Source organism: Castor canadensis, chromosome 9, assembly GCF_047511655.1.
Source record: "Castor canadensis chromosome 9, mCasCan1.hap1v2, whole genome shotgun sequence".
Taxonomy (NCBI): domain Eukaryota; kingdom Metazoa; phylum Chordata; class Mammalia; order Rodentia; family Castoridae; genus Castor; species Castor canadensis.
The window spans coordinates 123,260,859-123,285,191 of NC_133394.1; the positions used below are offsets into that span (position 1 = coordinate 123,260,859).

The 24,333-nt window shown below is 37.6% G+C and overlaps 1 protein-coding gene across 4 annotated transcripts in view; it reads left to right on the forward strand.

Annotated features, from left to right (window-relative positions):
• The window catches only part of Rfc1 (replication factor C subunit 1), an 84,442-nt gene that overhangs the window by 20,807 nt on the left and 39,302 nt on the right, over nucleotides 1-24,333 (forward strand). For 3 of the 4 annotated variants that reach the window (XR_012435830.1, XM_074042446.1, XM_074042447.1), the window contains exons 2-6: nucleotides 2,831-2,959; nucleotides 6,293-6,368; nucleotides 7,459-7,581; nucleotides 22,314-22,546; nucleotides 24,154-24,231. Coding sequence is in view for 3 of the 4 variants with exons in the window: in XM_074042446.1 (XP_073898547.1) it covers nucleotides 2,831-2,959; nucleotides 6,293-6,368; nucleotides 7,459-7,581; nucleotides 22,314-22,546; nucleotides 24,154-24,231 (639 nt within the window). In the remaining variant the exon portion in view is untranslated. The remainder of the gene's footprint in view (nucleotides 1-2,830; nucleotides 2,960-6,292; nucleotides 6,369-7,458; nucleotides 7,582-22,313; nucleotides 22,547-24,153; nucleotides 24,232-24,333) is intronic. The other variant, XM_074042449.1, reaches the window with a different exon arrangement.

Genomic DNA, 24,333 nt, shown 5'->3' on the forward strand with positions numbered 1-24,333 from the left:
TTCTCTTTCTCTTTTCTCTATGTATGTGTGTTTACATAATCACCACTGTTTGAGTGAAGAGTCACTGTGTAACTTCAAAAAAGTGAAACTGATGTGAAACTCTCATTTCCTTCAAAAGCAATAAAGTAGCTGTCAGCCTCAAACTCAATTATGTGTGAATTATAAGGAAGATGGTGGCTTCCTTTATTGTTCTGTTCCTTAACACCTGACACAGATGTCTCAGTTTTATAGCTGATGTATCTGTTCTGTAAGTATTAGTTTTTAGACTTAGACCTAATTAATTTTCAACTTTTCTATATTAGGAGATTTACAAAACAGGGTATAAAACCAAGGAAGTCAATTTTTTTTTTTTTTTTTTTTTTTTTGGTGGTGGTGGGGATAAACTCAAGGGAAGTGTACCACTGAACTACACCCCCAGCCTCCAGGGAAGTCTTTAGTCTCTCTGTCTGTCTGTCTGTCTCTCTTTTCTCCCCCTCCCTTTCTCCCTATTCAGGATAAGGTCTTGCTAACTTCAAGGGTAGCCTTGAACTTGAGGTCTATGTGCCAACGTGCCCAGCTCTCTTTAAATTTAACATGCCTTTGAGCCTTGTTAATCTTACTGGCTTATACAAAGCTGTTTGTGTGTGTAGTACACTTGTTGGGATTAGAATGACAGTTACGGGGGAGGGTGGCCCAAATAATGTATACACATGTAAATAAATGTAAAAACGATTAAAAGCAAAAAAGAATGATTACTGCTAGGATCTAGAAAAGTGCCAATTTTTCGTGCTTTACAAAGTACTTTTGTAGCAGTTTCTTTCAAACAGTAAAGAGAGATGGGTTGGAGAAGTAAAAAATTATTGACAATTCAGGATTACAAACATCAAAGTTAAGAAAAGGGAAAATGGAAAAGATGGCTCTTGAACCCAGTTCAAAAATTAAGATCCTGGGGCTGGCAGACTGGCTCAAGTGGTAGAGGGCCTGCCTAGTAAGCATCAGACCCTGAGTTCAAACCCCAGTGCCACCAAAAAAAAAAAAAAAAAAAAAAAAAGATCCTAAGTTTTCTCCTCATTATTTTGTGTTTCTTCTACTCTTGCCAGCAGTTTATAAATGAAGATGTTTCAGTGAGGTGAAAGGACAGTTGTTCAACATGAAGCAGAGCAGCTTTTTTACTGAGCCAAAATTGTGGTGGGTGCATAACTAATCCTCATGAAGGGTGTTAGTCTCACTTAATTTATGAGAAAACAAACTCAGATAAATTAATTTGCCCAAGGTCACATAGGTAGAAAGCACTAGAGAATGGATTCAAACCAAGGCTTTCTGATTCTAAGGTCTATTCCTTTTCCTTCATACCATACCTCTTCAAAACTAAATTATAAAAAAGCTAGGGAAGCTGGGGGCTGCTGGCACACCCATACACCCACATCTCCAAAATAACCAGAACAAAATGTACTAGAGGCATGACTCAAGTGGAATAGCACCTGAGTTCAAACCCTAACCCCACCAAAAAAAAATAAATAAATAAAGGAAAAAAGAAATGCGAGCCAGGTGCCAGTGGCTCCCACATGTAGTCCTAGTCCTAGCTACTGGGGAGGCTGAGGTGGGGAGGATCACAGTTTGAGGCCAGTCTGGGCAAGTAGTTCACAAGACCACACCTCAAACAATAGCTGGGCAAGGTGGTATGAGCCTGTCATCCCAAGCTACATGGTAGGCTGAGACCAAGCAAAAAAGTTTGCAAGACCCCATCTCAATGGAAATGCCTGTAATCCTAGCTACTCAGGAAGCAGAGATCAGGAGGATTGAGGTTTGAAGCCAGCCCGGGTGAATAGTTCTGCAAGACCTTATCTCGAGAAACCCTTTACAAAAACAGGGCTGGTGGAGTGGCTCAAGGTGAAGGCCCTGTGTTCAAGCCACAGGACTGCAAAAAAAAAAAAAAGGCTAGGGAAGAATATATATGTAAAGGATGAGAATATATATGAAAGGATGAGGACTTCATGCTTGCAAAGCAAGCCCTCTATGACTTGAATCACAACTCCAGTCCATTTTGCTCTGATTATTTTGGAGATGGGATCACCCGAACTATTCGCTTGGGTTGGCCTCAAACTGTGATCTTCGTCTTCTCAGCCTCCCCAAGTAGCTAGGATTATAGGCGAGTGCCAGTGCTACCCAGCTAAAGTGAGTGATTTTAGTTATAAATTATATTGTAAAGTTCAATATAATTAATTTGAATTCTACAGTACAGAGTTATTAAGGAGGATAATGTAATAAGTACCATTTTTTTTCTTTAGATTTTTTTTTTTCCCATTACTGGGGTTTGAACTCAGGGCCTTGCACTTGCTAGGCAGGCATGCTACCACTTGAACCACTTCCCCAGCCCTTTTTTTGTTTAGAATTTGAGGAACTTGTACAAAGGACCGTCATTTTAGGGTTCCCAGTTGATAAGAATGGGTGTGAGTTCTCCAACTGCAGTACACATTCTGTGGATGTGGGTCATGCTCCCCACCTGGGCCTGGGCTGATGGGATACGTATGTGGGCGTGATGGCTAACACCTACTGCTTGCCTCTTCACAGTTATGCTGTCTACGGCTAACAAAAGTTTAGCTTCTTGCTTCTGCCCTGCTTTTGGTTTGATTCTGAGAATTAATGTTTCTTTTCATCAGGCAAATTATTTTTAACTCAGGTAATTTTATCAGGTTGCTTTTGTACATAAGAGAATGCTACTGCACACACAAACTATCTGGAGAGACTACTCAAAGTAAACCAATGTGTGACTAAAGCTGTCCCATTTTATAATCGAAATCTGAATTTATGTAGTTAATTTTCATTTATAAGTCTGATATTTTGCTTTTAGGACATTCGGAAATTCTTCGGAGTTATACCGAGTGGAAAAAAACTTGTAAGTGAAACAGTAAAGAAGAATGAGAAGGCCAAGTCTGCTGAAGAAACTTTAAAAGCAAAGAAAGGAATAAAGGAAATCAAGGTCAGTTTTCTAATTAGACTTTTACATTGTATGAGGCGTCAAACTCAGTTCCTAAATCTGGTATGGTGCAAATCCTGAGTACATTGCCGCTCAGCAGAGGAAGAAGAGAAATGATGAAGCTGTTACTTATTCTAAGTAATGTAGCTTTTTACATTTATAGCTTGTTTTCCTTTTTTTTTTTTTTTTTGAGACAGGGTCTAGTTATATAGCCCAGGGTGACCTCAAACTCATGATTCTCCTCTTTAGCCTTTAAAGTGCTGGGATTACAGGTGACTATGCCTAGCTTTCTTTGTTTTTGATATAGAGATAGAACCTTTTACAGTTGTTAAAACTGCATTTTAGGAGTGCACTTTGCCAGCTGCTGTGCAAGGTGGGTAATCATCAAGCAAAAGAGGATGAGGCAGGAGGAATAAGTGTTTGAGCCCAACCTGGCCTAGACATGGGCTCTGTCCTCAGGTGAACGTATGAGGCTCATGTTGACTACAGAGACTTTGTAGGAAAGCTGCTTTGTTTCTTGTCCACTTTGGGCCTCAGAGAAGTTCAGCTGCAGGCAATGGCTGCAGCGGTGCATATGCACTAATGTCCACTTCATGTAGCTCTCCACATCCATTTACCATGCTTCACCCTTTATGTCCTTGTTGTCACATGTAATACATCTGCATGTTAATAGTCCTCACGTCATTGTCATCTAGATTTTAACAGATGGATGTGCTTTATAGAAGTTAGGGGGAGAAAAGCTCTTTACCTACATATTTGCCAGTTCTGGTGCTCTTCATTTCTCACTGAAGAGCTGAATTTTCAGCCAGGTGCTGGTGATTCCCACCTGTAATTCTAGCTACTCAGGACACAGAGATCAGGAGGATGGATAGTGGTTTGAGGTCAGTAGGGGTAAATCGTTTGAGAGGCCCTATCTCAAAAAAATCCAACAAAAACCAGGGCTGATGGAGTGACAAAAGTAGTAGAGCACCTGCCTAATAAACGTGAATCCCTGAGTTCAAACTCCAGTACCACCAGAGGAAGAAAAAAATAGAAATAATTTCCTTGTTCATAAGTTCTGTCTTTCACAAAATACTAGAATACAACTCAGTTCTTTCTAGTTTCCAATAACCTCATTCTCATTCCTACCTGAGAACTTAATAAATCTGTATTAGCAGGGGTCTCCAGAGAACAAGAACCAATAGGATATGTGTGTGTGTACCTACATAAATAGATTATTACATAGAATTGGTTCATGGGATTCTGAAGACTGATAAGTTCCAAGATTTGCAGTTGGCAAGTGGGAGACTCAAGATGGTGTGATTCCAGTTCAAGTCCGAATGCCTGAGAGTCTGCAGCCTGGCAGACTGGAGACCCAGGAAGAGGTGATGTTCCAGTTCTAGCTCAAAGGCAGGAAAAAACTGATGTTCTATCTGAAAGGCAGACAGGCAAGAGAAATTCCTTCTTTCAGGGTAGAGTGAGCCTTTTGTTCTCTTGAGCTCTTCAACTGATTGAAGAAGTATCTATCTGCTTTACTTTATTAAGCTTGTCCAGAACCACCTCACAGAAATACTTAGAGGTATGTTTGACGAAATATCTGGGTACCTTGTGGTTCAGTCAAGTTGACACATAAAACTAGCCACAGCAGGTTACACTTCTTTTTTTTTTGTATGTCTAGTTATTTTGGATTTATCATGGACATTATGAATGATACAGTGTAGGAACTGTTGATTCTGTTTTCTTCTTCCAAAGAGTATGAGTCTTGTAGCTTATCTGACAGTTAACTTGACTGAACTCAAGTTGCCTCCCATGTGATGGGCATCAGATGAAATCTTTTTCTCAGTTCTTTTTCTTTTTGAGGCCGAGTCTTGCTTTCTAGCCCAGATTGGTCTTGAACTCATGATCCTTCTGCCTTGGCCTCCTGAGTGCTGGGATCATAGGCATGTATCAGTGTGCTAACTGCATTGTGTTTAACCTTAGCTAGTACAGGAGAAAAAAAGAGATTTGTATAAAGTTTGTAGGCAGAATTTGGGACTCCCTTTATGTAGCCCTTTCCCTTCCGGAATTCCACCTTCTCTCACTTTTCAGTTACAGTTAGCTCTAACTCTGTCCTTTGATCTAGTTGCATATATAAGTTTTAATGGTTTATCTGTACCATTTTCTTGGAAGCTATCTGATTGATCGATGTATGTATATATCTAGCTAGCTAGCTAATCTTTGAGGTTCCAGGGATTTGAGCTACATCCACGTCTGTTCTTATATTTTAGAAGTTTTATTAGAATGGGCAGAAATAACATATATTTTTACCTTTTGATTGATTACAATCAGTTTTTTTTTTTTGGTGGTACTAGGATTTGAACTCAGGGCCTCAGGCTTGCTAGGCAGGTGCTCTGCTACTTGTGCCACTCTGCTAGTCCTGTTTTGTGTTGGGTATTTTTCAGACAGGGTCTTGCAAACTATTTGCATGACTGGCTTCAAACCACAACCCTCCTCATGTCTGCCTTCTGTGGGGCTAGGATTACAGGTGTGAGCCACTAGCGCCCAACTTGTCTTTCATTTTTAGAAAGCACTTGCTTTGTGTGTTAGTCGACTTTCCATGATTCTGACAAATTACCTTAGATAATTTATAAAAGAGGAAGGTTTATTTTGGCTCATGGGTTTGGAGGTTCCATTCCATGATTGGTTGTGCTCATAGTTGTGGGACTGTGCTGAAATAGCACATCATGTAGTAGAGTAAAACTGTTCACCTTATGGCTGAGAGGTGAAAGAACAAGGGGTTGGAGTCCCACAGACTCCTTTAGGGCACATTACCAGTGACTTAAAGACCTCCCATAGGCATTATCTATTAAAGGTCCCTCCACCTCCCAAGAGTGCCACATGGGGATCAAGCTTTTATTTAACACATGTGCTTCTAGGGAACATTCCCAATCCAAAGTATAGCACCTTACAACATTTGACATCCTTTATTCTTTGTTGCACGTGGGTTAGCCTTGAAAGTGGAGTTGAATATAATTTAGCTTTTTCTGTAATTCTTTTCTTTCTCTTCCTGTTGCATTTTTTGTCTGGCCTATTTAGTTTAATAAGAGCATTATTGACATTTTGGGGCTAGATAACTTTGTTGTGAAAGACTGTCCTGCCAATGCATTGTAGGATGTTTGATGCAATCTCTTGTTTACTTATCAGATATCAGTAACTCTCCCTCCCACTCAGTTGTGATCAACAGAAATATCTCTAGACATTGACAGATGTCTCCATCAGGACAAAATTGCCTCTGGTTGAGAAACAAGCCCAAGTCTAATAAGGAAAAAAAAGACGCATAGGCTTCTTTTTGTTCTAATTATACTATGATGTTTATAGGTAAATAGCTCTTGTAAAGAGGATGCCTCCAAACAGAAACAATCAAGCAAGAAAAAGAGGATCATCTATGACTCAGGTAAAATTTTGAAGTTGTTTTATATCCCTTAGAACAGTGTTTTCCAGTCTGATGTTCTGAGACACACAGCTTTTTTCAACATTAATAGGTGCTGTGAGAAGAGGGCTGGATATGCAAGGAAAGCTTAAAACAATTGTATTTAACTGCAGAACTTATCAAACCTAGATACTTTAATGTATTTACAGTTTGTTTAGATGGGGATAGAGTTAGTAGCATGTCTCAAATTTACTTTGAATATAGTATGTTTATTTCATATTTTTGCTGTCCTGGGGATCAAACTTGCAGCCTGGCACAAGCTAGGCAAGCTCTCTACCACTCAACTACATCTCTAGCCCATATTTAAAAAAAAAAAAAAAAGTTATATTTTCTTCCAGTTAATGTTATTGGATATTGAATTTGAAAAAGTTCCTTAAAATATTACTTTTAAAGCAAAGATCTAAAATGTGTTTTTTTGTGTGTGATTAAATGATTTGGTCATTTTGGTTGTATTTAAAAAGGAATGAACACAGTTTAAAGGCTTTCCTTTGAATATAGTTTTAAGATAGGGAACATGAGTTTTTGTACATGCTATTTATTATTTATGTATATATTTATTTATTTATAATGCTAGGGATTGAACTGGGACCTCCTGCATGATAGGCAAGTGTTCTACCCTAGTCTCTATGCATGCTTTTTAGAGTGCACAAAATGATGGCACAGTGATGACAGAATTCAGGAAGTTTTAGTGTTTGCTTTTGTGGAGAAAAGCCATCTGGTGTGAATTTTTTCTTTCTTTATTTTTTAAAGTTTTGGGGGTTGAACCCAGGACCTTTGCATGCTAGGCAAATGTTCTCCCATTGAGTTACATCCCTAAACCTATTTATTTATTTTGAGATTGGGTCTTTCTGTATTACCCAATGGACCTTGAACCTCTGGAATCAAGTGATCCTTCTGCCTCACTTTCCTGAGTATTTTGCAGTAAAAATGACCACCATCACACCCAGATTAATTTTTATTTTTATATGATGTGAATTCTTAAAACAAAAGTATAACACACACACAATCTTATAATACTTTTTAAAATTTTGTTTTATTTTCCTCTAACATACAGACTCAGAATCAGAGGAGACAGTGCAGGTAAAAAATGCCAAAAAGCATTCAGAAAAATTGCCATTGTCTTCTAAACCTGGTAAAATTTTACGGCAGGATCCTGTTACATATATTTCAGAAACAGGTAAGGGCACTGAATATGTTCTTTTTTTTTTTTTTGAGAGCTGTAGTATGTGCTATGTTTTGAGCTTTTCCTTCTTGTCTGAATGTATGTCCTTCACTTTGAATTGCATTTCTGTTGACTTTTTGCTTTGTTGAATTAGGGTGAGGGTGTAATTATCTTTGGCATTTTCTGTGGTTTAAAGAGCCAACTACAAAGTTTTATTTTTTTTTCTCCTCCTTGCTGTGCTGGTGGTTGAACCCAGGGCCTCTTGCCTGCTAAGGCAGGCACGCTACCATCAAACTATATCCCTACTTATTTATTCATTTATTTTTTCATCTTTTGTCTTTTATAGAGCTTTCTGGTTTGCTCTTTTTATTTATTTATTTATTTTTAAATTTTTATTGTTTTATTATTCATATGTGCATACAATGCTTGGGTCATTTCTCCCCTCTGCCCCCACCCCCTCCCTTACCACCCCCACCCCCTCCCTTACCACCCCCTCTGCCCCCCTTCCCTCTCCCCCACCCCCTCGATACCCAGCAGAAACTATTTTGCCCTTATCTCTAATTTTGTTGAAGAGAGAGTATAAGCAATAATAGGAAGGAACAAGGGTTTTTGCTGGTAGAGATAAGGATAGCTATACAGGGCGTTGACTCACATTGATTTCCTGTGCATGTGTGTTACCTTCTAGGTTAATTCTTTTTGATCTAACCTTTTCTCTAGTTCCCGGTCCCCTTTTCCTGTTGGCCTCAGTTGCTTTTAAGGTAACTGCTTTAGTTTCTCTGCGTTGAGGGCAACAAATGCTAGCTAGTTTTTTAGGTGTCTTACCTATCATCACCCCTCCCTTGTGTGCTCTCGCTTTTATCATGTGCTCAAAGTCCAATCCCCTTGTTGTGTTTGCCCTTGATCTAATGTCCGCATATGAGGGAGAACATAGGATTTTTGGTCTTTTGGGCCAAGCTAACCTCACTCAGAATGATGTTCTCCAATTTCATCCATTTACCAGCGAATGATAGCATTTCGTTCTTCTTCATGGCTACATAAAATTCCATTGTGTATAGATACCACATTTTCTTAATCCATTCGTCAGTGGTGGGGCATCTTGGCTGTTTCCATAACTTGACTATTGTGAATAGTGCTGCAATAAACATGGGTGTGCAGGTGCCTCTGGAGTAATCTGTGTCATAGTCTTTTGGGTATATCCCCAAGAGTGGTATTGCTGGATCAAATGGTAGATCAATGTTTAGCTTTTTAAGCCTCCAAATTTTTTTCCAGAGTGGTTGTACTAGTTTACATTCCCACCAACAGTGTAAGAGGGTTCCTTTTTCCCCGAATCCTCGCCAACACCTGTTGGTGGTGGTGTTGCTAATGATGGCTATTCTAACCCTACTTATTTTTAAATGTTCTGTTTTGAATCATACGTGTTGACTTTTATCTTGAATCATAAAGCATTAGTGGGTTATCTTAGAGCTACTTTTGCATGTAAGTTTTTTGTCACACTAAAGTCACAATCTTTTAAGTCTATATAGTGATTATTCATATTTATGACTATAATTTAACACAGATGCGACTTGAACTCCCTGTTTCTCTGGTGACACTACAGATTTTTAGCCTTGATTTTTAATTTTTTTGAGACTGTTGTATGTGGGATTATTTTTCTGTTTCTTTCTCACCCTGTTCATTATTGGTATATAAAAAAGTTAAAAATTTTTGTATGTTAATTTTGTATCTTGCTACTTAGCCAAAAGTTTTTTAATCAGATCTAAGTATATTTTGGTGGAGTCTTTCAAGTCTTTGATATGTAGGATTATGTCACCTGCAAACAGGGATAATTTGACTTCTTTTTCTATTTGTATCCCTGTTATTTTTCTATTGCTTTATTGGCATTGATCTCCTAAAAACTATTGTTTTGTACTTAAATTCATAATGTTTGATCTGTTTTAAAAATGATCAAAAGAGCAAAAGACAGTAAACTGTGCATTAATCTTAGGAATTCTTTGTATAAATAATTATTTCATGGATAGTATTCTCTTATGTGAGGATCTCTGAGTTATGCTGTCCTAGAAAAAAGACTCAGCTCAGTTATTGGCGAAGTCTTTTTTTTTTGTACTGGGGTTTGAACTCAGGGCCTACACTGTGAGCCATTCCATCAACCTTTTTTTGTAAAGGGTTTTTTTGAGATCAGGTCTCATGAACTATTTGCCTGGACTGGTTTTACCTAGAGCCTCCTGATCTCTGCCTCCCTGAGTAGCTAGGATTACAGGTGTGAGCCACAAGCACCCAATGGTGAAGTCATTTTGATTCTAGTTTTGTTAACTCCCATAAGCAGAAAAAAAATGGCATGATGTTATGTAAGGACGAGATCCAGTATCTAACATAAACTAGTAGGCAGTGAAAAGGAAAAAATAAAAATGAGATAAACTTCATAGGCTGTATGAAACATTTATTGATGAATTTGTTCAAATTGATCAAAGACAAAATACAAATGGTGAGAACATGTTTTTTGGAGCATGTTTCTTTGTTATAACAGTGTCAGATTGACACTTAATACCTTTTTTGTTCTATTGCTAAATTATCTGCTCAGACCTTTATGCAAAGGAACTTTCTATTTAAGAGGACTCTCTTTTAGATCTGGTCACCTTTGTGAAGTTCTGAATGTGTGGGAGGGCTAAGGAAAACAGTATGGTAATAGGTTTCTTTTGTAACGGAGGTGGTGTGATCAAGCTTTCCAGTGACACCCTGGAAATGTCAGTGTACAGACAGCCATGGCCTTCAACTGTGGGTCAAGGCTCTCGATATCTTGTGATTTTAAGTACACAAAGGGTCAGACAGTTTAAGCGATGATCACAAATTTTCTCTAATGCTGAACTGTTTGTTTTGATAGAGGAGGTTTTGAATGTTATCTTCTGAAGAGATGTTCAGCATTTCATCTGAACTTTTAATGACTATTTTCAGTGTTTGTGTCATTAGGTAGAAGAATGACATAGAAGTAAGCATTGTCCCTTCATTTTACCTAAAACCTTGAGGCTTAACGTACTCATCTGCTGTGACGTTCAGTATTATACAATATTCTTTTTTTGTTTGCAATTGAAATACAGAAAAATGTCTGTTTTATCTTCTCATACTTTTTTTATTCTTTGGAACGATAGGTGAATTGGAGGAAGATAATCCTTCTTCCATAAGAGAATGAGGCTATTAGAAAGTTCATAATAAAATTAGCATAGTAAAACCAGATATAATAGGAGTTTCAAAAAAGAAAAGTATAACTTCTTAAAGCTAATAGATTACTGGAAAATCCATGATCTTGAAACAATACTTTGATTATTCTTTATTTAAGCTAGGTGATAACTTTTACTGTATATTACCAATATAAGGTTAAAGAAAATATTTGTGCTAAGCCAGACGTAGTGGTGCATGCCTGTAATACCAGACTTGGGAGGCTAAGAGAGGAAGATTGAGAGTTTGAAGCTATCCTGGGATATATAGTGAGACCCTGTCCTCCAAAAAAATAAAGCAAACAAAATTATGCATTATTTATAATTAAGTATAAATCTAATTTAATTTTATATTTTAGAGATTGGAGCATCTTGTATAAAGTTTTGGGGATTTTTTTGGGTGGTAGTGGGGTTTGAACTCAATGCTTTGCACTTGCTATCTAGTTTCTATCATTTGAGCCATACCTCCAGCCCTTTTCTACTTTAGTTATTTTTTTGATAGGGTTTTTACCTGTGCCAGCCTCAGACCACAACCCTCCTATGCCTCCTTCATAGCTGGGCTCACAGAAAAATGCTACCATGCCTGACTTGTTCTTGAGATGGGGGCCTCACTAATTTTTTGCCTGGGTTGGCTGTGAACCATGATCCTCCCAATCTCCACCTCCTGAGTAGCTGGGATTACAGGTATACACACCACTGTGTTCAACCACAGAAAGGAATTATATGACATGATTCACTTCAGAAAACCTGGTAATTCCAAGATAGTTTCTGTATTATTATTCTATTGCTTATCTTTTATGTCCATCTTCTGTAACCTGATTTTAAAAACACAACATTTTTTGTTTGTTTTTCCCGCTCCCCGCAACCTTTGGTTTCATTGCCAGTTTTTCCTTGCAGTATAAATGTAAAGAGTTTAGAGCACAGCCTGGGTTAAATTTTTAGTGACTATCTCTGTGTCTTCACTCTCATATACATGAAGTGGAGATACTACTTGTGCCTACACTGGTGGCCTCTGAGATAATCAAGTAAGGTAATGCTTGAAAAGCATTTGAAATATGGTCTGTCACATAATAGATTTTCAGTTAGCATAACAAGTTTTCTTATGCTTTGACTCATGTAAACCTATGTCTCCCTTTTGCTTTTGCTTATGTTGATTATGCTACTATGCTAGTATACTTTGGAAAATTAGAAAGTTATTTTGGCACGCATTGGTTATATGTGTGCATGTTCAGTATGCCGACTGCTAGTTAGTAACATGTGGCTAATGAATGCTTGAAATGTGATTAGCCTCAGTTGTGGAAAGCACAGCATTTTGCATAGCAAAGCAAATAATCAACAAAATGAAACAGCAACTGACAGATCATGAAAATAATTGGCAAGTTATATATCTGATAAGGGGTTGATATCCAAAATTTATAAACAACTCATACAACTCAGTAGTAAAATAGCAAATAATCTGGTTTAAAAATGGGCAAAGTGTTGGGCACAGGTGGCTCACGCCTATAATCCTAGTTACTTGGGAGGCTGAGATTGGGAGGATTGAGTTCGAGGCCAGCTCTGGCAAATAAAATAACCAGAGCAAATGGACTGGAGGTGTGGCTCTAGCCAGTAGAGTGTCTGCTTTGCAAGCATGAAACCCTGAGTTCAAACCCCAGTCCCACCAAAACAAAACAAAACAAAACCCCAAAACAGCAACAAAGGACCTTACTAGACATTTCTCCAAAGAATATATAAACCAGTCAACAGATTTTGAAAAGGGCTTAACAGCCTTAATCATTAAGGAAATGCAAATCAAAACAACTATGAGACATCACCTTACACCTGTTAGGACGGCTTTTATCAAAAAGCCAAGAAATAGGGCTGGAGGTATGGCTCAGGTGGTAGAGCACCTGCCTAGTAAGTGTGAAGTCCTCAGTTTAAGCCCTAGCACCACCAAAAAAAAAGTCGATAAATAATACATGTTTTCAGAGGCGTGGCAAAAAATGGAAGAAACCCTTCTACACTGCTGGTGGGAATGTTGATTGGTGCAGTCATTATGGAAAACAGTATGGAAGGTACCTAGAGAAATTAAGAATATTACTACTACTGAGTCCACACTCCCTCCTCTGTGCATACACCCAAAGGAAACGAAGTCATCTGGTAAAGGATGTCTGCACTCCCACATTCACTGCCACAATATGTCCAACAGCCAAGATGAAACAGCCTAAGTATTTGACAAGGAATGGTGGATGACGACTCTTTGTGCGTGTGTGAGAGTGATATAAGGGAATATGCAGCCTTTTGTTGAAACAAAGCGATCCTGTCATCTGCCACACGTGTGTGTACATGGAGGCCATTATGCTGATCTAGGCACAGAAAGAAAAATTGTGCATGTTCTCACTTATACGTGGAATTAAAAAGAAAAGTTAAATATCCAGAATAAAGCAGTGATTAGCAGGGGTAGAATGGAGGGAGGAAATACAGGTCAGAGGTTGCTTTTAAATTTGAGAGTACAGATTTCAAAGACTATACAAAAAGGGTAAATTCGTTTTTAGTGTTGCTCATGTATTGAAATGGTAATAATTTGGATATACTTGGTTAAATAAAACATTAAAATTAATTTCACCTGTTTTGACTTTTTAAAAATGTGGCTACAAGAAAATTTAAAGTGACATGTGTTTTACATTTTATTTCTATTGCAGTAGTGCTTCCTGAACTGTGTGGAACAGATTTAAGAAATAATGTAAATTTCAAGTAGTTTTGTTTACATTATAGTCTTTTAGGCTATATGATTGTACAGATAAGCTTATTGTTTAGCTTCATGACAAATATTTTTCATCACAAACACATCATTGCTTTGTTTGGATAACTTTGTCTTCTAGTATTTACTGATTTTTAAAACTAATTTAACTATGTTAAATTCTAAGATTATAAGAAAAGGAAAAAATTGCTTGTAAATAATCTTCATAGCTAACCATTGGCTAGTAAAATGTTCTTCTGGGTTGGTAAAAACCCAAATACTTCTTGTACTAGGTAAATATATTTACCTTCAGCTGTTTAAAGAAGTAAGAGGTCTTGAGTTTTGTTTGGCCAAGGTGACCTTTCATTATGCAGTTTCACCTGATGGAAAAGTTAGGGTTTTCCTGACTTGAAAATTGCTTATGACTGGTAATTTTAATTGAGCTCCTGGTTCCAGAGGCAGTTAGTGTTTTTGAAGTTATAATTATGTGGTGAGTGTTTAATGGGAAAAAAATTGGGGATGCTATGTTTTCTAGGTTATGCTGTCATATAAGGGACTTGCCAGTTGTGAAAAGAATAGCAGAAAGCATTGCTGGGTGTTGTATAATGTTTTCTTTGCCAGTTTTTATAGACATAGTTTTGTGTATGAGGCCAGTAGGTGTAGATTCTGTATATAATGGAACATTTTTTTTAGGGAAACTTGGATTGAAGCAGAAAATTTCCTTGAATTGGGAGGAAACTAAGAACTGTGTATTATATTTGGCTATATTTGTTGGAAATTAATATTAATTTGTACACTAAGATTCTGTAGAAAAGATTCTCTTAACTCTAAGTTTAGAGTTTTTGAGGGAGGATGAAGTATTTAAATTAACATTACCTTAAATCACTTCGTAAATGTTCCATTCCCTCCTCTAGTCTTTTTGCCTTATATAGTTGTATTAAACATACTTATAAATATATGCACACATGTATTTGAGAAGCATCTCATAAAATTTTTTAGTTTGCTTTTTCATAACAATGTCTTAGTCTGTCCTTTCCCCCTTCTTCCCTCCCTCCTCCCTCTTCCTCCTCTTGGGTTTGATCCCTAGCACCTAGGAAGAAAAGAAAAACTGATTCCATTTGATTTTAAGAGGATTCCATTGGTAATGAATCATGAGATCTCTGGTTTTCTGTTTTTTTATATAGTGAAAACAATAGCAAAGTTTATTAGAAGTCACTTTCAATAGACTGGAAGTGGGACATCTCTAGAGTGAGAGTAAGAATGAGAATGTCCTTTCTCTGGTTTCTTGATTAAAGATGAACAACATATTTTATTATGCTGATATGCATAGAATGTCTGAATCATAACATAAATAGGCAAAGGTCTGCTTAGTTTCACTTCCATGTACTTAGTGAATATTTGTTGACTTCACCAAGTGCAGGAAATTTCTTTTCCTCTAAAACCAGAATAATAGTTTAGGTTTTTTGACTCAAGAAAGATTGAAGTAGAACTTCATAGATAAAGGCTTTAAACATGAGGTTCCTTATTTACTTATTTATTTTATTTATTGGTGGTGCTGGGGTTTGAACTCAGGGCCTCACCTATTCTTTTGTTTCTTGAGACAAAGTCTCACTATTGTAGCCCATGCTGGTCTTAAACTCGTGATCCTCTTTCTGCCTACTGAGTGCTGTCTTTACAGACATATACCACCTTGTCTGGCTCCTTTTTAATTTTTGACTTGTTGCTAAGTAAATTATTTTAATTTCTTTATTAATTTGATTTTGACGTGTTCCAGACCAAAGGAAAGCAAATCACAGAATTTGGATATTCAGAGATCTGTTTGGCAAGGCCAAACTCTAAGCAGTATGAACTCCAGAATTAGATTCTTTTTTCCTTCTTGGCTTATAAATCAATTTTATTATGGACCTGCACGTTATTTTCTTTCTCTTTCATTTGTTATTCTTCTAAATAAATGAGTGGATCTAACTCAGAGTGGCAAAGCAATCTTCTCTTCCAGATAATTCCTCTGTTCAGTGTTGGATAATGCTAGTTTACTTGGTTGTCGTTACCACATTTGTGATTATGTTGTCTATAAATAAAAATAAATGGTGTTTTTTATAAGGAGAAAAATATCCTGGAGGGGAACTTTAAATGTTCAATTGGCCATGATTTTCAACTAGTTCTCAGAAATTTGGCTTAGATCTATTTATCAGTATTTTATTACAAGTTTCTGGGGAGAACAGAACAGTTTGCCCTTGGCTTCTGACAAGGCATAAACAAGTTTAGGCTTGTGAAAAAACAAGAGCAAATGTTAAAGAAGAATGTTTCATCTCTGCACACTGTGGAGGATTGTGAAATCCTTATTCTCCACAGGGTTGGTCATAGCAACACTTAAGTGACTGTGTCTTTGCAAGCAGCTAGCTGCATCCTTGGTCTCCTTTGCTTTCTTTCTTCACAGTATATTAGTGTAGCCTTTGAGATGCCAAGGGTTAGAAGGCTCCAGGACAACTAGTTCAGAAGTCATCATATAGAGACAATAGGATTGTTCTTTCTTGAAGTTTTCTACTTTCATCAAGGCAAGAAGACAGGATGTCTTCAGATATGCCTGTGACTCATAAGATATTGTGTTAGTTATATTTCCATTGCTATGTCAAAATACATAGGAAAATCAATTTAAAGGAGGAAAGTTTTCTTTTGGCTCATTGTTTCTGGGCTTTTGACAAGGCAGGACCTCATAGTGGGGGACATGTGATGGAGAGAACCTGCTTACCTCTTGGTTGCCGGAAAGCAAAAAGGGAAAGAGAACAAAGCACTGGGGCCGGATATACCCTTCAAGGGCATGCCCCCAGTTAGTTACTTCCTTTAACTAGGACCTACCTCCTAAAGTTTCTACCATCTCTCAATCACCCACTAATCTATGAGTCCATCAATGGATTAACCCACGAATGAGGTCAGAGCCCTCCTGATCCAGTCACCTGCCAAAGCTTCCACCTGCTACATTTGGGACCAAGCTTCAGTATAGGAATTTTTAGGGAACATTTAAGTTCCAAACCATAACAGATACCATATTTAGTGATGGAATAAATATAGATTCCTCTGTGTTTGTCAGAAATATCTCTATGCTTATGACTGGAATTTACTTTTCATGTTAGTTATTCACATAACTATAAGAAGTATGAAGAAATGCACAAATCAGGAAGCACCAAAAAAAAGTGTCAAAGCCATGGAGCCAGTCTTTGAGAATTGTCCTCTACTTTTCTGTCCTCATAACAGTATTTCATTAGAGTTGGTCCTACTTTCCAAGGGACTGTGGAGCTATTTATTTTGTGGTTAACAGAGGCAAAGGCACCTTATATACAATTTTTTTTTTTTTGGTGGGACTGGGGTTTGAACTCAGGACCTCATGCTTATTAAGCAGTCACTCTATGGCTTGAGCGACTCCACCAGTCCCCCTTATATACAGTTTTTACTTAATACACTAAAATATACTTGAAACTTCATGCAAAACATTTCTATATTTTTTCCTTGGAGATTCATGATTTACTCAGCAATTATGAAAATGTTTTAAAAATTATTTCTGTTTTGGTATTGTACACTTTTGGGATCTATATCTTAAAAACATTGTTAAGTTTAAACTCCTGTATTTGGGGAAGGGCTCTTTTACTCTCCACTGCTGTAAAGAGGTCACTAGAATAGGAGACTCATGAAAAGAAGCCTGCACCCCGTTAGGTGTGAAATTATACCTATAATGTTAGGACTTATGTAACGGAACAAAGTGATGCATTTTGGTTTTTTGCAAGTTTAATTTTACTATTTGCATCTTTTTTTTTTAATTGTATGCATATGTGTTACTCAATGTGAGTCCCTCCTCCTTTTTTTTTTTTTTCTTTTATTATTCATATGTGCATACAAGGCTTGGTTCATTTTTCCCCCCTGCCCCCACCCCCTCCCTTACCACCCACTCCACCCCCTCCCGCTCCCCCCACCAATACCCAGCAGAAACTATTTTCCCCTTATCTCTAATTTTATTGTAGAGACAGTATAAGCATTAATAGGAAGGAACAAGGGGTTTTGCTGGTTGAGATAAGGATAGCTATACAGGGCATTGACTCACATTGATTTCCTGTGCATGGGTGTTACCTTCTAGGTTAATTCTTTTTGATCTAACCTTTTCTCTAGTACCTGTTCCCCTTTTCCTATTGGCCTCAGTTGCTTTTAAGGTATCTGCTTTAGTTTCTCTGCATTAAGGGCAACAAATGCTAGCTAGTTTTTTAGGTGTCTTACCTATCCTCACCCCTCCCTTGTGTGCTCTCGCGTTTATCATGTGCTCATAGTCCAATCCCCTTGTTGTGTTTGCCCTTGATCTAATGTCCACATATGAGGGAGAACATACGATTTTTGGTCTTTTGGGCCAGGCTAACCTCACTCAGAATGATGTTCTCCAGTTCCATCCATTTACCAGCGAATGATAACATTTCGTTCTTCTTCATGGCTGCATAGAATTCCATTGTGTATAGATACCACATTTTCTTAATCCATTCGTCTGTGCTGGGGCATCTTGGCTGTTTCCATAACTTGGCTATTGTGAATAGTGCCGCAATAAACATGGATGTGCAGGTGCCTCTGGAGTAACAGTCTTTTGGGTATATCCCCAAGAGTGGTATTGCTGGATCAAATGGTAGATCGATGTCCAGCTTTTTAAGTAGCCTCCAAATTTTTTTCCAGAGTCCTCCTCCTTTTTTAATGAATAGTAGTATCATGCTCTTCAGGAAAGATCTTCCTTTTGTTACGCCAAAAATACTTCCCTGTGAATTCCACCTATTTTCTTTCACCTATCTTTGAAGAGCGAGTAAAAGCTTTTCTACTCTTCCCTCATTCAGCTTTTGAAAGCTGCCCTCATTTCTTCAAACAAACAATATTACTATTCACTAAAAAAGGAGGGAGGGGCTCACATTGAGTTAATATCGAAAGATGTTAACTGTTTGTTTGAAACTGTTTATTGCCTGTCTGGCTAGTTTTAGTCCCTTTACTTATTTTTTTTCTTTACTTTTTCTTGTCTTCCTGTAGCAAGTATAAGGAGAATACTTAAGTCTGGAGTTTTCTCTCATACTGCTTATGAGTATGGCAAGGTATAGTGGAAAGAAATGCTAATATTTTGGCAATTTTTTTTTCAGGTGGGTGAAAAACTAGTAGAGTACTGTCATTTCACAGAAATTATTTTTTGATTTCTCCATTAAAGATTTTCTCCTGCCTAAAAAATGCAGTTGTTGAACTTAAGGCAAATAAACATTATTAAACTTAGTAAGATAAATTTAGAAGTCATATATTACATACACTGTATGTGTTTTTTAATTTTGCACTTGTCTAAAGAGATGTATTGGTTTTCTACACTTAGGAAGTTCTAGTGTGCTTTTTCTTTTCCTCTTTCCTCCCCTCCCTTCCTTCCCTCTTTAAGTCAGAATACAAGTAGTGCTCTTCTTGTTTTTATTTTTTAAAGTGCATTTTATAGAATATAACTAGTTGCACACTGCATCACCATGTTTCTGGTCAATGATGGGTGGCATAGGCCACAGTGGTCTCATAAGATTATAAAGGAGCTGAAAATTACCTAGTGACCTTGTAGCTGATGTAAGGTCATAGTACACCAATACTCACTTTGCTTTTCATTAATAAACCTCCTGCTAGTCTCCTCTGTGTCCACGCTTGAATTCTTTTTCCTTCTGAGCTGCTGGGCATATAGAAGTACAGCATATGCAATTAAGTAGTGTACAGAATACTTGATAATGGTAGAATAATAAAACCATTATTAGAACCATTATTAGAATTCTGTAATTAGAACTATGTATTAGTTCTAATTGCTGTGACAAATATCTGAGAGAAACATTTTAAAAGGAGGAAGGATTTTTTTGGCTCATGGTTTCAGAGGTCTCAGTCTGACTTTTGTTTCTGGGCCATGGTGAGGGAGAGCATCACGGTGGTGGGGGGAGTGTGGAGGAGCAGATTTGTTCACCTCACGATATGCAAGAAGCAGAGAGAGGAGACAGACAAGAAGGGGCCAGGGCAAGATACCCTTCAAAGACAAGTTCCCAGTGACCTTCCTCCAACTAGGCCCCATTTTTTTGTATTTCATAGTTCCACCTCCCGATAGTCTGTTCATATTTTAAATCCATTGATGAAGACAGAACCCTTATGATCCATTTACTTCCCAAAAGTTCATAAGCTGGTAACCAAGCCACCAATACATAAGTCGGTGGGGGACATTTCATATTCAAACCGTAACATTTGTTTCTTGATTGTGTAATTTTCTTTATTGTTTGATTTAATCTCATGTTTTGCTTTGCATGATCCCACTGTTACTGGATTCAGGGGACCAGGTCTCGGGGCCAGAAGGTTCTTGATTTTGTTGAAGACAGAATTCAAGGACAGACACAGAGGAGACTTTAGCAGGAGCAGGTTTGTTAGTGTGAAGCAAAGTGAAAGCAAAGCAGAAATGCTCCTCCAGATGGGTGAACAGGAAGCTCAAGAAGGAGTGATGTGCTGGAGGTCCCAAGAACCCAAACTTTTTTTTTTTTTTTTTTGGTGGGATTGGGGGTTTGAACCCAGGGCTTTGTGCTTGCAAAGCAGGTGCTCTACCTTTTGAGTCACACCTCAAGCCCATTTTGCTTTGGTTATTTTGGAGATGGGGTCTCATGAACTATTTGCCTGGGCTAGCCTCAAACCATGATCCTCCTGATTGCAGCCTCCCAAGTAGCTAGGATTACAGGTATGAGCCACTGGCACCCAGCAAACCCAAGCTTTTATTGGGGTCTGCAAACACAGGGCAGGTCTGCTTTGGAAAACTGTGTTATGTGTCATCAACTGCCAGAGGCTGGGCCATGTGTCATCAACTCCTCTCACACATCAAATAGTGGAGTTCTTGACCTTGGATGACCAGATAGGGCTTTCATTTGTCACCGGCTGTGGGTCAGAAAGACCCTGTTGTACATCACAAGTTATTCTATTAAAAGTCAGCCTGCTAGGATGTGATTCTTTATCAACACCCAGGCCATTGTTCTTAATCATCAGGTTTCTTCCGCCTAACTTCTTTATCACCATGAGAAATTGGCCAAACCATAAACATGTATACCATGTAGCCTACATGTGTAGTGGGATATATATCTAGGCTTTTGTGAGTACTACATGATGTTTGCACAACGATATAGTCAACTAATGATTCATTGCATTTCTCATAACCTATCCCTGTCATTTAGTGGCCATAGCTTTATAGGATAATTTGTTGTGTGCTACTGGTTTGGCTGTGCTAAGGTTTAACTGACTGTTGGAGTGTAAAATAGCTGTCAGTTACAAACTATTTGAGTTTCTGTAATATAACTCATTATTTTAGAGAAAAGGAAAGGTATTTCAGATTGTATTCTCAATGGTTATTAAGACTGTTATGGGTGGTTTGCTTGGTTATTTTAAGTGAAATGGTGATAATGTTGTGTAGCCTTTGCAAACCTGTGTAAATCAAACATCTTTTCCACATCTGGCAAAGAGGCTGAGAAGCACTGGGAGTCAGGGAGTCAGGGAGTCAGGTAAGGAGAACACATACATGAGTGACCGACCCTCCTGCTGGCTTGTTAACGTACAGTTGAACTGAAATCTGTTAAGAGTATCATGCCTTGCATGTGTTTTGGATGATCTTTTTTTTTTTTTTTTTTTGTGGTGCTGGGGCTTGAACTCAGGGCTTATACCTTGAACCCCTCTACCAGCCCTCTTTTATGATAGGTTTTTCTGAGATAGAGTCTCACAGACTATTTGCCTAGGCTGGCTTTGAACCACGACCCTCTCAATCTCTGCCTCCTGAATTGCTAGGATTACAGGCATGAGCCATGGGCGCCCGGCTGATGGATGAATTTTAAATTTAAGCTTGAAGGTAGATTGACTGTAGTTGAAGATAAATCAAACAAGTGTGCTTTAATTAAAATCTTTTGGTTGCAGATTAGAAAAAAAAAAAACAACCTAGCTTAGAGTAAGCAAAATGGGGAGTTTATCAGCAGGCTGTTGACTTACTTCACTGACTGCAGGAATAACACCTCAGTTTAGCAAACTGGTCAAGAGTAAAGTTGACCCCACTTTGATCAAGTGCCCACTTCTGGCTGAGAGTGTGCGGCCATCTAATCAGTACATCTGTGGTTATTGGAGGTCCTCAAAGGATGGGGTGAGCTGTGAGTTATCTGAGAAAATGAGCTTGTAGTGAAAGGTATGGATATCCTCAGAGATTTCTATTGTACTTTTGGTTTAAAAAAAGTGGGTTACTTTTTACATTTATAATCAGGAGTTTTGTAAAGTTTATAGTTCCAACTTAATTATAATTACAAAGTAACACGAGAACATTTTGATTTTTTTTTAAACTATATTATTAGTTACATTAGTGCTTAGAAGGCAGTTCCTTAGGAATAGCACAGTGCCCTGTCCCTCTCCTTTATCTATGCTGTGAAACAGATCTAGGACCTTCCAAGTGTACTAGGAAAGCACTCTACCACTCTTACAACTTCATGGCACATACAACTTTACAGTATATATATTGTTTATTTGTGTGTCTGTTTCCTCTTGTAGACTTCAAGTTCCATGATGGCAAGACTTAGGTCTTTTTTATTCATTGCTGTATCCTCGGTGCCTGGTAATAATGGGTACTCGGTAAATATTTGTGTGCTCTGGCTAATAATTGGCATGGGTAATATAGGGATGACTTGAATTAATCTGAAGGCTCTTATATACATTTTAGAAAGCTTTTAGAAATGGTTGCTTTTTAGTTAGAATTGAGGTTTTATAAAAAAAATTGTTATTTTCTATTTAAGATGAAGATGATGACTTTGCATGTAAGAAGGCAGCCTGTAAATCAAAAGAGAATGGAGGCTCTACAAATAGTTATCTTGGAACATCAAACATGAAAAAGAATGAAGAAAATACTAAGACCAAGAATAAGCCTTTATCACCAATAAAACTTACACCAACATCAGTGCTTGATTATTTTGGAACTGGAAGTGTCCAAAGATCAGATAAGAAGATGGTGTCAAGCAAAAGAAAAGAGGTGAGTGTTCTACATACAAACTAGAACATTTACGATTGTCGGGTATGGTGACACATGCCTGTCATCCCAGTGTCTGGAGGCTGAGGCAGGAGGTTGTAAATTTGGGCCACTTTGGACCATAGCAAGATCCTGTGTCAACTCCCCTGCAAAAAATGTAGGATTGACACCCATTCATTGATACTAATAAGAGGAGAAATTGGGATTAGAGATGGATAAATATGTTTTATTAATAATGAAAATAATTTCCCTATGATTATGGATACAATATATTGCCCTTATTTTAAAGGATAAGGAAATTAGAGTATGTATGTTTATACTTGAAGGCAGGAAAAATTATTTTGACAATAAGAAAAAGTCATGCTTCTTTGAATTTAAATTGAATTATCAAAATGCAAACCCATTTTACTATTGGCTTTAGATAGACAAAATTAGACAATAAATTTGTTTCCAAATGAGATCATAAGTACATCCTTTATAGAGCATACCTATGCTATACATTTGACATTGCATACTTTGGCTGATAATGAAATTATCTTTTTCTGGCCATTTAGGATATAGACATACAGATAAGTTATAGTGAAAGTAGCCCCTGAGTTAAATAAGTTTGTCAGTTGATGTGTGTTTGTTCGTTTCATTAGTGTATCTGTAGGACAATGTAGGCATTCACATACTGACTTCAAAAGCCAAGGCATTAATCTACAGGGTTTTTTTTTTTTTTTTGGAGGGTACTTCTCTTGAATATATTAATAGAACTAAGTGAGCACCATGTACCTGGAGGATATTTACTCAGTAGGAAATAAATGTGATCAGGGAGTAGCTGTGAACTTAACTTTCTGGCTGCTGTGGACTGTGAGTGCAGTAGACCCTTGGTATCCAAGGAGACCACTACAAATGCTCCGGTATATTACTGTACTGTGGATGCTTGATTCCTTTTTTCCACAATGCTGCCCAACTTCTATTAGAGACATGCATCTTTCAATAAATTAAAATTTTCACTTAAATTAAGCACATTACTTGCCCTTTTTGTCATGGGAGGTTTACCATAAGTTTTACCTTGCTTCATGGGCACCATTTACTCTTGGGGAGGCATATTTTCACAAAATTAAGGGAAGGGAAACACTCAGCAGATTACACAGTGATTTAAACACAACTGACGGTAGCATGTAACTGACTGAGAGCTTCTATGCAGTACATATGTGGGAATTTAACATTTTGTTTTGTTTTTGAACTTTCTTTCGACTTTTTTTTTTTTGACCACAGTTGGTTAGAACTGTGTGTAATAAATCCACAATAAGACTGACTTTCTGTTTTTTTTTTTTCAGAACTGGGGCTTAAACTCAGGGCCCACACCTTGAGCCACTTCACCAGTCCTTTTTTGTGAGGGTTTTTTTCAAGATAGGGTCTTGCAAACTGTTTGTCTGGGTTACCTTTGAACCCCAATCCTCCTGATCTCTGCCTTCTGAGTAGCTAGGATTACAGACATGAGCCACTGTTGCCTGGCTACACTTACCTCTTATTGATGTAATTAATCAGATATGGTCAAGAAAAAGTATCATAAACATTTTTAATGTTTATGCTGATCTTTCTTGATTTTCTTTGAAATGTAGCCTTCACAAAGTACCGATGATTCCAGATTAAATGATGAAGCCATTGCCAAGCAGTTACAACTTGATGAAGATACAGAGGTATTGCCATTTATTTAGATATCATTAATACTTGATATTTGACTTGTTACTTCATTTAGACAGGTAAACAATCAAGATTGTTTTAGTCTAATGTATTAAACT